The sequence below is a fragment of the Mustelus asterias genome, chromosome 1, assembly GCF_964213995.1.
Source record: "Mustelus asterias chromosome 1, sMusAst1.hap1.1, whole genome shotgun sequence".
NCBI classification, from domain to species: Eukaryota; Metazoa; Chordata; class Chondrichthyes; order Carcharhiniformes; family Triakidae; genus Mustelus; species Mustelus asterias.
The window spans coordinates 130435653-130448634 of record NC_135801.1 but is presented as its reverse complement, the minus strand read 5'-3'; the positions used below and the strand labels follow the sequence as shown (position 1 = coordinate 130448634).

At 42.8% G+C, this 12982-nt stretch overlaps 1 protein-coding gene across 2 annotated transcripts in view; it reads left to right on the top strand.

The window, feature by feature from the left end:
- The window catches only part of LOC144497496 (vasculin-like), a 77684-nt gene that overhangs the window by 47910 nt on the left and 16792 nt on the right, over positions 1-12982 (top strand). For both annotated transcript variants that reach the window (XM_078218851.1, XM_078218861.1), the window contains 3 exons: positions 1730-1914; positions 9423-9542; positions 11851-12018. In XM_078218851.1, coding sequence (XP_078074977.1) covers positions 1730-1914; positions 9423-9542; positions 11851-12018 — 473 coding nt within the window. The remainder of the gene's footprint in view (positions 1-1729; positions 1915-9422; positions 9543-11850; positions 12019-12982) is intronic.

Genomic DNA, 12982 nt, shown 5'->3' with positions numbered 1-12982 from the left:
TATGAAAAGTGACTGCATTTCATAAAAGTATTTAATTGGCTGTAAAGTGCTTTGGGAATTCCGGTGGCCATTAAAGGCACTATATAAATTTTAAAATGTAAATAGGCCTGAATTGTCAGAGTTTTAAGAGCCAATAATGTTGGCTAGGGTTTCAGCTGGCTACAAGGCTGCGGAATGGTAGATAAATGTTAAAACCGGGTCCCATCTTGCACTGTTTTAGGGGAAGTGAATGGACATTTTTCATTCAACAGAGTAAAAACTGCTGAAACTGACAATTGCAAATGTTGAAATAAAAACAGAAAATGCTGGAAATACTCAACTGACCTCGCAGCATCTGTGGACAGAGAAACGAGCATTAAAGTTCCTGACATTTTATCAGAGTTTGCTATGAGATAGTATATCTAGAATATTAACCACTTCTTTGGTGCAGATGGTGACATTTTATGGACACTACGGTGGCACAGTGGTTAGCACTGCTGCCTCACAGCGCCAGGGACCTGGGTTCAATTCCAGCCTTGGGGCATGTCTGTGTGGAGTTTGCACATTCTCCCCGTATCTGTGTGGGTTTTCCTCCGGGTGCTCCGGTTTCCCCTCACACTCCAAAGATGTGCAGGTTAGGTAGATTGGCCATGCTAAATTGCCCCTTAGTGTCAGAGGGATTAGCAGGGTAAATACTTGAGGTTATGGGGAGGGCTTGTTGTCAGTGCAGGCTCGTTGGGCCGAATGGCCTCCTTCTGCACTGTCAGGATTCTCTGATTATAGTGGTGATGCCTCTGGACTAGTCATCCAGAGGTCCAGGCTCAGTCCCTGCAGGCATGGAAGCTGGTGGAATTTAAGTGCAATTAAAAATAATCTCACTGGTGTTCACATGTAATAATCTTACCGAGGCCAGTCTTCCATCACCCATCGTCCTTTATTTACGGTGTGTTCAAAGTGTTGTTCAGCGGTTACAGGGTGCAGGTCAGCCCCAAGTTTTCATCTGCTGGACTGAGTGGAGCTGGCTGGTTTTAAACCCCGAGCTGCTCCTTCCCTATTGGGCAAGCCTCCACTCACCTAATAGGGGAGCTCGTATTCTACGTGGCCCACGAGGAGATCTATTGATGATCCCCTGTGGCCAACATAACACCATGAAAGTAGCATCAAGAAATCTGCTCTGGCCTCCATGTGAATCATGATGTGGAGATGCCAGCATTGGACTGGGGTAAGCACAGTAAGAAGTCTCATCACCAGGTTAAAGTTCAATAGGTTTATTTGGTAGCTCAAGCTTTTGGAGTGTTGCAGCTCCTTCAGGTGAGTGAAGAGTTGTCTTCACTCACCTGAAGGAGGAGCAACACCCAAAGTTTGTGCTATTAAATAAACCTGTTGGACTTTAACCTGGTGTTGTGAGACTTCTTACTCCATGTGAAACCAGATCCACGGTAATGTGGTTGAATCTTAACTGCTCTCTCTCTTAATTAAGCTACTTAATTAAAGGGCAGTTAGGGATGGGCAACAAATTATGGTCTGGCCAGCAAAGCCCACATCCCATGAAAGAAATAAAAGAAAGTTAGTTGCTTCCAGTAATTCCTGTAATAAATTAAGTTTCCTGAATTTGCTTCAATAAACAATGTGAATTTCTTGGTGTAACATTCTGCACCATGTGTTGGAATAAATAGAGCGATGCTGATATTAATATGGTGATGAGATTGATTTTAAAATTATGTACTTTATTATTCTTTCTGTGATTTAGAAAATCCTCCAAATCCAAAATCTAGAACGTCCAAAATGCTGGTCATTAAGAAGGTCCTCAAAGAAGAACCAATACTACCAGGATACCCTCTGACAGGGGGATCTCATCCCCAGCCAGTGAAGAATGGGACAGGACCCAGTGTATATAAGGGATTGGTACCGAAGGCTGCTGGTCCTCAAACAAAGGTAAATTGAGACATTATCTCTATGGTTAAAAACAACGCTCATTTAATTTATCATATCATATGAAAAATTTCTAACACACATTCTAAATGTACGGAACCATTTCCACTTCAGACTTAAAAGCAAAGTACCGTGGGTGCTGGAGATCTGAAATAAAAACACAAAACGTTGGACAGACTCAACCGGTCTGGCAGCATCAGAACCATAGAACCTCTACAGTACAGAAAGAGGCCATTCGGCCCATCGAGTCTGCACCGACCACAATCCCACCCAGGCCCTACCCCCATATCCCTACATATTTACCCACTAATCCCTCTAACCTACGCATCTCAGGACATGAAGGGGCAATTTTAGCATGGCCAATCAACCTAACCCGCACATCTTTGGACTGTGGGAGGAAACCAGAACACGTGGAGGAAACCCATGCAGACACGAGGATAATGTGCAAACTCCACACAGACAGTGACCCAAGCCGGGAATCGAACCCAGGACCCGGAACTGTGAAGCAGCAGTGCTAACCACTGTGCTATCAGTGGAGAGGGAAACGAGGGTGGAATTTTCCAGCCCTGCCAGCGAAGGATATTGTGGTGGGTGGGAGTGGAAAATTCAGAGAGAGATCAAAAATCTGATTTCCATGGGCAGAAAATCAGTTTGGAATTTTATCCACACCACTTCATGGCTGATCCATGTCAGGGATATCATTTACATGCATTAGCATGTCGAATGCTCATTACAGATGCTACTTGCCGGAATCCTGTTTCCCCCTCCCAGTGTGGAGATGCCGGCGTTGGACTGGGGTAAACACAGTAAGAAGTTTAACAACACCAGGTTAAAGTCCAACAGGTTTATTTGGTAGCAAAAGCCACACCTTTTGGCTTTTGCTACCAAATAAACCTGTTGGACTTTAACCTGGTTTTGTTAAACTTCTTACTGTGTTTCCCCCTCCCAGGCCAGTGAGAAATCAGACTGATCTAATTTGCATTCGAAAATTAGTGGCATGCAGCTGCCAGCCTCACTTCGCTCGTGACTTTGAGGCGAGGGTCACATTCAAAGCCCACCTGCACAGTGCTGCTTCTGTTTCTCAACAATGGCATTACAGTGCCACACTGAGGGTAGGATTACTATTACTAAAAAGGTAGTGCTTGGTAGGCTAATGGGACTAAAGGTAGACAAGTCCCCGGGCCCGGATGTAATGCATCCCAGGGTACTGAAAGAAATGGCAGAAGTAATAGCAGATGCATTGGTTGTAATTTATCAAAATTCGTTGGACTCTGGGGAAGTGCCGGCTGATTGGAAAACAGCTAATGTGACGCCACTGTTTAAAAAAGGAGGTCGACAAAAGGCGGGTAACTACAGGCCGGTTAGCTTAACGTCTGTAGTTGGGAAATTGTTGGAATCCATCATTAAAGAAGAAATAGCAGGACACCTGGGAAAAAAATGGTTCGATCAAGCAGACACAGCATGGATTCATGAAGGGAAAGTCGTGTTTGACGAATTTACTGGATTTTTATGAAGATGTAACGAGTGCAGTTGACAGAGGGGAACCAGTGGATGTGGTGTTTTTAGATTTCCAGAAGGCGTTCGATAAGGTGCCTCACAAAAGATTGCTGCAGAAGATTAGGGTACACGGAGTTGGGGGTAAAGTGTTAGCGTGGATTGAGGATTGGCTATCTAACCGGAAGCAGAGAGTTGGAATAAATGGGTGCTTTTCTGGTTGGCAGTTGGTGACTAGTGGCATGCTGCAGGGATCGGTGCTGGGGCCTCAACTGTTTACCATATACATAGACGATCTGGAGGAGGGGACCGAGTGTAGGGTAACAAAGTTTGCGGATGACACAAGGATGAGTGGGAAAGCGAATTGCGTGGAGGATGCGGAAAGTCTGCAGAGAGATTTGGATAGGCTAAGTGAGTGGGCGAGGATCTGGCAGATGGAGTATAACGTTGGCAAGTGTGAGGTTATCCACTTTGCAAGGAATAATAGTAAAATGGACTATTATTTAAATGGTGAAAAATTACAACACGCTACTGTGCAGAGGGACCTGGGGGTCCTTGTGCATGAATCGCAAAAACTCAGTTTGCAGGTGCAGCAGGTGATCAAGAAGGCAAATGGAATGTTGGCCTTTATCGCGAAAGGGATGGAGTATAAAAGCAGGGAGGTCATGCTGCAATTGTACAGGGTACTGGTGAGGCCACAACTAGAGTACTGTGCAATTTTGGTCCCCTTATTTGCGGAAGGATATATTAGCCTTGGAGGGAGTACAGAGAAGGTTCACCAGGTTGATGCCGGAGATGAAGGGGTTAGCTTATGAGGAGGGATTGAGTAGATTGGGCCTGTACTCGTTGAAGTTTAGAAGGTTGAGGGGAGATCTTCTAGAGACATATAAGATAAGGGGCTAGACAGGATAGAGGCAGAGAGATTCTTTCCACTTAGAAAGGAAACAAGAACTAGAGGACACAGCCTCAAAATAAGGGGGAGTCAGTTTAGGACAGAGTTGAGGAGGAACTTCTTCTCTCAGAGGGTAGTGAATCTCTGGAATTCTCTGCCCATTGAAGCAGTGGAGGCTACCTCGTTAAATATGTTTAAGTCACGGCTAGATAGATTTCTGATCAATAGGGAATTAAGGGTTATGGGGAGCGGGCGGGTAAATGGAACTAAACCACTATCGGATCAGCCATGATCTTATTGAATGGCGGGGCAGGCTCGAGGGGCTAGATGGCCTACTCCTGCTTCTATTTCTTATGTTCTTGTGTTCTTATTGGTCTGCTTTTGTACTCTGGAAGGACAACACTGAAGTGTGTGCAGCAGTTCTCATGCAGGGCTGCACTCTGAAACAGATCAGCATTATGACCTGGGTGAGGGCAGGTTGGGAGGGGTAGGATAACGGAGACATGAGTCTGGTGGGGTTGGTCGGTGATAGGAGGCAGAGGGGAGACTGAGGGTAAGGAAACTGCTGCCCGATATGGAAAACTAGAACACGAGTGCAGGATGGGAATCCAATGTATGAATGGGAGGGGATTAGTGCAGCCTCCAGACTAAAGGGGGGCTGGGGGGGGGGGGGGGGGGGGGGGGGGGGGGATTAATGTGGCACGAGAGATGGATTGCACAGAGACTCATGGAAGTGGGGGTGGGGATAGTGGTGGAAAAGTGAGACTGTGTTCTGATCAGTCATGAAGAATGGGAGAGTTAATTGAAGAACAGTCATGGTCCGTGGTCTGGGGACCATGAAATTGGACTAAGATTAAAGGCAGCCCTGGGGCTTTGTGAAGGATTAAGTGCTGTCCAGGCCATGCTGCAGGCTCTGCATGGTATACATGTTGTAGTCCTACACCGGGGGAGTTGCGGGGGGCACAATGCCTGTGTGCTCAATTAGGATAAGGGATAGCTTGGTATGCAGGGTGTGTTCATTGGAAGCATAGAAACTAGGAGTTTGAGCCTGCTCTGTCATTCAATATGATCATGGCTGATCCTTGATCTCCATGCTATATTCCATTCCATAACTATACACCACTACGAATGGTGCCCCATGTTGTGACTCACTCGCAGAAAACATCAGCGTAGTTTGTGACAAATGTGTTTTGCAGAAAGTGACCCTGAGCCTAACCTACAACTATGAATCCATGCAGTATGTGTCTCTGCGCTGGTGGAGGTTGCAAGTAGATCCTTATCTCCCCTCCTGAGGTGGCCTGGGCCTGGAGCTTATGTTGCAATGGTCTGTCTGGACCTGTTGCTGCCTACGAGAGCAAAGATCGATTCAGTTCTTGAACAGGCTGACTACAGCATTGCATATCATTCACTATGAATGTGATGAACTCATTGGAGGGCTATCCATACCAGCTTGCTGGGAAAGACTGATCTCGCCTTCACAGGAGTGATCTCTGTCCTCCCCTGCCAACTTGGCGGCATCCTCCTTGAATTTGGCCATCCCTCAAATTTGGGACCTTTCCCTCTTGTGGGCAAGCTTGACAAATGAATGTAATATGATCAGAAGGGGTTGCATGCCTACTGTATGCGCCAAGCCATCCCCAGTAAGGGCTGAGAATGGAGTTTGTGCAGCATTCCAAGTATGGAGAAGTTGAGTAGGTTGTGCCTGGACGCGAGCAATGGCATTACTGAGATCTTTGGGATTCTCAGGTGGCTTGACAGAGTGGGTGCTGAAAGGTTGTTTCCCGTTGTGGGAGAGTCTAGGAGCAGAAGGCATAATCTCAAGAGTAAGGGGTTGTCCATTTAAGACACAGATGAGGAATTTCTTCTGAAGGTAGTGAATCTGTAGAATTCTTTACCAGAGGACTGTAGAGGCTGGCTCATTAAGCATGTTCAAGCCTGTGATAGATTTTTAATCCAGGGTTATGGAGATAAAGCGAGAAAATGGAGTTGAGGATTATCACATCAGATCAGTCATGATCTCATTGAATGGCAGAGCACACTTATTGGGCTGAATGGCCGACTTTTGCTCCCATGTCTTATGGTCTCGTCGCCTAACAGATGAGATGCTGGTGATGTGAAACGTTCTGACGTATCCCTTTCTGATATTGTGAGATCCCTGAGCATTATAACATTTGAGTGCATGATGCCACTTTAAGAGTCTGAGATTGGAGTGAGTTGTAGGTTGACTTACCCTAGTGGAGCGGGTAAGATCATTCATTCTCTTCCTGCACTGCTTGGTGTTTCTCGGACGGGTGCCTGACCAACTGACCTCAACCCTCTCCTGGGCCAGCAAGGTGGTCTCTGGGAGCCATCCCTCAGGTAGAGGACATCACCGTGCCAGTGGACTCCATGGATGAGGCCTCAAGGAAGTCATTGCTGAACATTGAGGCAACTTTTTTTCTTGGGTGCAGCCATATGAAGAGGCTTCCTGCACACAGCTAGGATGGCGGGTGTGAATGTGCAGGTTTGCCCCACCATGTTATTCGAAGAGCTACTCACTGATGCGTAATTAATTAGCTTCCCAGTGTGATAGTGGGCATGAGTTTCCGCCCTGCTCCCCTCAGGAAACTCGTGAAACCCGCCCACCATTGCACTTAACTCTAGGTGAAATTTTTCATTTTGGAGATCAACGTTTTGAGTCCAATATGAGTTTATTTATTAGTATCACAGGTAGACTTACATTAATTAAGTTACCGTGAAAATCCACCAGTCGCCACACTCCGGCAACTGTTTGGGTACAATGAGGGAGAATTTCGCATGTAGGATGTGATGTGTTTTGTGCTGTTTAAAAAGGAGGGTTGAGAGTTGGGTGAGGGGGTAGGTAACACAAAAGAAAAGTTCAGGGATAGGAGAGAGGGCAGGGAGATTAAATTACAAAGATATTATGGAACACAAGGCAAAGGGACTGGTAATAGTAACAAGATGAAAGACACAAACTGAAATCTTGTCATAGAGAAGAATAGAACTACTTCAAGGTCATAATCCCTGAAAGAGATGACAGTGAATTAAATGCTAAGATAAAACCCATCACATTCCGATCTCTCATCATTTCCAAAGAGGGATCATGTTGAAGCTGTTTACTCTATTTCTCCACAGATGCTGCTAGACCTGATGAGTTTTTCCAGAATTTGTCTTCATTTCAGATCTGCAGTATTTTGCTTTAATTTTAGGGTTTAATTCACAGCCGCTTCTCTTCTAGGACTGCCTGCTGTGAAGTTCTGCTTTTCTCATCGACAGGATTTCCGTTTCTCTCCTTCATCTTTTGTTACTATCATTGCCACACCTTTTATCTTGTGTTTCACGACACCTTTGCCATTTAACCTCCCCTGTCCTGTTAGCTATTCCTGACTTTTTTTTTGCAAACCTACCTCTCCACCATCCACCACCTTTTTTTTTGTATTTTTATTCCAATTCTATCAAATCAAGTCCAATTCAGAGTCTCAACAAGTTGAGACATTCCCGATCCAAGCTGACAAGACAGGGCTCTCACCTCCTGTCTTGGGCTTAGCAGATATCCACTCCATCTGACGAAGGAGCAGTGCTCCGAAAGCTTATGGTATTTGCTACCAAATAAACCTGTTGGACTTTAACCTGGTGTTGTGAGACTTCTTATTGGGCTTGAGCTACATGATCTAAGCTGATTGGAGTAGGCATAGCTCCTCCTCCAAGGCTTGATCTCATTTGCATCTTATCCAAAAGGCCGAGATGCCGCTTTTTAAAAAAATTGCTTCAAATGAAGCTAAAATGCAACCTCATGACTTCAACACCACCTTTTAAACAGCATAAAACCTATCACATTCCAACCTGTCTTGACTTCCAAAGAAGAGTCATGTTGGACTCAAAATTTGTCTTTCTCGCCACAGATGCTACCAGATTTGAGCTTTTCAGTCACCTTGTCTTTATTTTAGTGGGTCTGAATGGGCTGGTGTTTTCTTTGGAACAGAGGAAGTTGATGTGGGAGAATTAATTGAGGTGTATGAAACTATGATAGAGTGGATAACCAGGGGTGATTTCTTTTAGCAGAAAGGCCAATAACCAGCTCACAGATTTAACATGATTGATAGAAGGATTGGAGGGGCATTAAGGAGAAATTCTTCCACCTAGAGAGTGACACGGGTTTCAAATTCGCTGCCAGAAAGGATGGTAGAGGGAGAAACCCATAGTGCATTTAAAATACTTGGATATGTACATCTTGTGCTGGTGAGAGAGAAATGCAATGTGGGTGTTGCTAGCAAGACCAGTGTTTATTGCAGTTGAGAAGGTGGTGGTTAGCTGTCTTCGTGAGCTGCTGTAGTCCGTGGGGTGAAGGTACTTTCACAGTGCTGCTGTTGGCAAATTCCAGAATTATGACTGAATGATAGAAGGGCGATATATTTCTAAGAATGGTGTATGATTTGAGGGGAGCTTGGAGACTCTGCTGATTTGATGTACTTGAATAGATGACAGACAATAATTCATGTTTGCTAGTTGCTGGCAGAAGTTGCAATCATTGGATTTGTAATCTCTCTTCCCCATTTGGGAACCAATGAAAAGTAGTATAATTTGCTGCTGGTTTGAGATTCTGGTTCATTACCTGTAATACTGCATCCCAGTGGGAAATATTGCCCATATTATACCTACCACGTTTCTGAATTAAAATCATTTTGCTACCTTCCACCATATCTGCTAAAACAAGCGCTCTAATTACATAATAGAAAACCTTGGTTTGAGAAAAATCAATCTTGTATGCATATAGTTTGTTAAAATTGGATCAACAAATACAAAACTGAAATTTAGTCAGGTGATTTGAATAATGACCAGAAAGCTCCTGAATTTTGCTATTTATTCAGTGAATCCCTTGGTTTGAATGTAGCCATTAATTGTTTAAAAACATTTAACCTATATCTAAACAAAAAACGCTGCATTTCTCTTTCCCCTTTCTTTCTTGTCATCTCTCTTTTGAATTCTCCTCCTCCCTTGCCCCTTCTATTTGGATTGATCTGTTTCTCTCACTAGCTTGCCCGCCTTCACTGTCCCATCCCCTTCCTGCGTTTAATGATTCTACTTGTAAATTGCATACCACTCACTACTGATCTGTTTCATTTAGCCTGCACAGTGGAAAGGCTCAGCAAAAGAGAACAAGCATGGGACTCCATTTGTCAGCTTCAATGCTCTCCTAAAACCTGTACCTCAGACCTTCAGTTCATCACCAAACTCTTTAAAGGAGGTATAATTTTTATGCATTAATTAATTATTCAAACAATTTTGTATGTTCAATTTTAAATGTGTTTTAATCTTTTGAAGTTCCATTTGTACACTCAGTTCTGTGCGAGGACTTGGCATTCAAAATCACTACAAGTCAAGTATCCATTATCCGAATCTGAGGACATATTTTTCGGATTTCAGGCAGTTTCAGTTTTTGGTTAATGCAGAAAGGATAAAGCCTACTTACATTGCAGTAGCCTAAGCCCAGTCTATGGCTAGAAAAGTAAGACCTGTCACTATGTCACTAAATAATAAATTCAGAGTACCTGTCATATGCTCTCACCCGTAACCCCATCTGCTATCCTGCTTGTAGGAGAGAGTTTAGAGTGTTAATATGCAGACAAGCAATTAGACCTCCTGTGCTAAAGGTCGGGCGCGGTTGGCGAGGTTCATGTCGGCTCAGGTCAGGGACTTCCGTGCAAAAGATCTGAGGTTCCAAAAATTGCATTTTTTGTATGTTCAGTTTTTGGATTTACAGATAAAGGATACTTGACCTGTAATTTTCAGAAGCTAATCAACTGATCTCTTTGTTTATATTGGATTTAGTGGGGTGCTGAGGCCACTGGCTCAAAATGTGAGTCTTCTTGAAAGCAACAACCATAACTTCGTTCAAACTAGCCTCTGGTACAGCAGCTTTTGGAAAACAGAAGTCCTGGAGGATAGTTTTGATGAATGCTACATAATTAGCTTTGGGTTTTGCCCTTGGCTGTGATAGATGTGTGCATTGGGCTTAGAACCCCATTAAACCCAATATAAAAATAGTTTTCTGTTTATGACGGACCCATGCCACGTTTTGTTAATGTATTTGGTGCTCTAAACATTTTTTGAGCTGTAGCTATACTAAAACGAAAGTAGCTAATTTGTTATGACATTCTGCTGTTGTGGCCAGAGAAAGCATTTCCCTTTTTGTTGCTTATTGAATGAAAATTCAAAATGGAGCACTTGTTTGAAAATACTTGTGCACTTGAGAATTTATGCCAGATAGGATGTTTTAGAAGAAACAATTTCATGTAATGTAAATCTCTGCCGATGCACAGTTTTTATAACGTGCAAGTTTCCTCATAGAAATAGTGAAAAAATATATTTTCTGTCCCAATTTATGAACTGCCCAATGATGATTTTTGTTTTAAAAACAGGAGCCTTATTTACAAAGTGCTGAATAAATGTAGCTTAAATTACTGGATTTATTTTCAGCAGGTATTAATACTGTCAGTCAAACATCAACCAGGAGAAAGAAAAGATCTAAACTTTGGACTAAAATAAGCTATAGCTTTTACCATTGCAGTGATCCCTCATGCTCAGGGCAGGAATTTGAATGACAAATTGTAACATACTATGACAGTCCTGTTAATACTCATGTTGACTCAATAATTTTCAACCATTCCTCAGTTATTTAAAATTGAGGGAAAGTGTGCACACATTTTTCTTGATATTTGCATCAGCAAAATTTACTTTTTATATAGGTCAGTTTAGTAGGGCACAAAAAGTAGCTACAGTAGTTTTGTATTTATTTTTAATAAGCTACAGTGGATAATCTACATTGGACCGTAACTGCTGAGCTCCCCAGCATACTTTTTAGAGGGTGGGGGTTCCCCAAAGATGTGCTGGGGAATCCCCTTCATAAGTTCTCAGATAAGGTTTACACAGCAATTGCCCAGAAGTGCAGCCTTCCTCTGGTCAATTACCCAACCCTGAGAACTGTCCAAAAAATATGATAAATTGCAAACTTTGGATGCTTCCGACTAGATTACAATTACGGTGACCCAGAAAAAGTTAGAATTAAAATTTCTTCTAACTTCTGGGTAACTGCTCTACAGACCCACACCAACCCTCCTGCTCCATGGCACTCCCAACCCCCCCTTGAATCTTTGTTTTATGATAATTTTGTATAGATATAGGTTTTCCCTCTTAGCGTTCATCACTCATGGTTTACAAATAGAGGTAACGTGTTTCTCAAGTCAGCACATTGGTGTTGCTTTAATTCATAAGCCCTATCCACATTATAATTGTCTTTTTAAATTTAAAGCCTAATTTTTCCTAACTATGGTGATGCCACTTTTAGAAATATGCCAAGTTGTGATTAAATTCTATCGGCTTCCGCTTCCAACTGATATTTTATTCGTATTTGTGACATTTTTCCGCTGTTTTGAATGTGTTCCTGTTAGCTGAGTCAATTGTACATGTAAAGATCCATCAGTAATTTGTCACATGTTGAATGTGCTTGGTATTATTATTTTTGAATTAATTAATGATTCAATTTATTTAAATAGAGTAGTCGCTCCAATTCTTCTTCACCGATTGATATAGCAAGTCAACCTCGTATGTTGAAACTGACACGCATGCGCTCTGACAAGAAAAGTGAGTTTCTGAAGACTTTGAAACAGGACAAATCTGGCGAAGGCTATCTTGATGATGGAGACAATATAGATAAAGAAAAGGTAACACTGTGGCCAGATGATGAGCATGTTCTTTTGGTATAGTTTGATATTGTTTTTTTTTACTTTTTGCTGTATTGCATGATTATTTTTTTTGATATTGTTATTACAACAATATCAAGTGTCCAATGATTTAAATGTATCCTGTTTGTTATTACTGTACATGTATCTTTCATTCGGTTATCAGATATTTTTAGGGGCAGCATGGTGGCACAGTGGTTAACACTACTACCTCTCCGCATCAGGGACCCAGGTTCGATTCCGGTCTCGGATGACTGTTTGTGTGGCGTTTGTACGTTCTCCCCGTGTCTGCATGGGTTTCCTCCGGGTGCTCCGGTTTCCTCCCACACTCCAAAGATGTGCAGGTTAGGCCATGATGAATTGTCCCTTGGTGTCAGAGGATTAGCAGGGTAAATACATGGGATTACGGGGATAGGTCCTGGGTGAGATTGTTCAGTGCAGGCTCGATGGGCTGAATGGCCTCCTTGTGCACTGTAGGGATTCTATGATTTACTGGTTGCTTGCTGACCAAACTCTTGTTGTTTTCTAACTTGTTCTGAGAGGCAATCTGGCCATATTGTTTAATGTTTTAGTTCTCTTAATTATAGGCTCACAAGATAAAGGGCAACAAAGATGCAAACATTTGACATGGATTGTAGCACCTATAGCCAAGTATTGGAAATGCTGCCTTGTTTGTTTGTGTGAGGAGTACAATGTTTGAATGATCCCATTCTTAATTTGTATGTGAACTACAAAGGGAGAGTGAAAACTATCAAAAGAGTGTGGCTTTTTGGAAAAAGAAGTGGCTATTGGCCTAGAAGTTTCAATAGTAATGATGATACAAATGTTGGTGTTTACCGTCATTATCGTGTATAACTGATAAGAACTCCCATGCATCCAGTTAAATGCCAGAAGTTCATGATCTGCTTCATAGGGATGCTGATTCAGTCTTCACAGATGTCAGTTC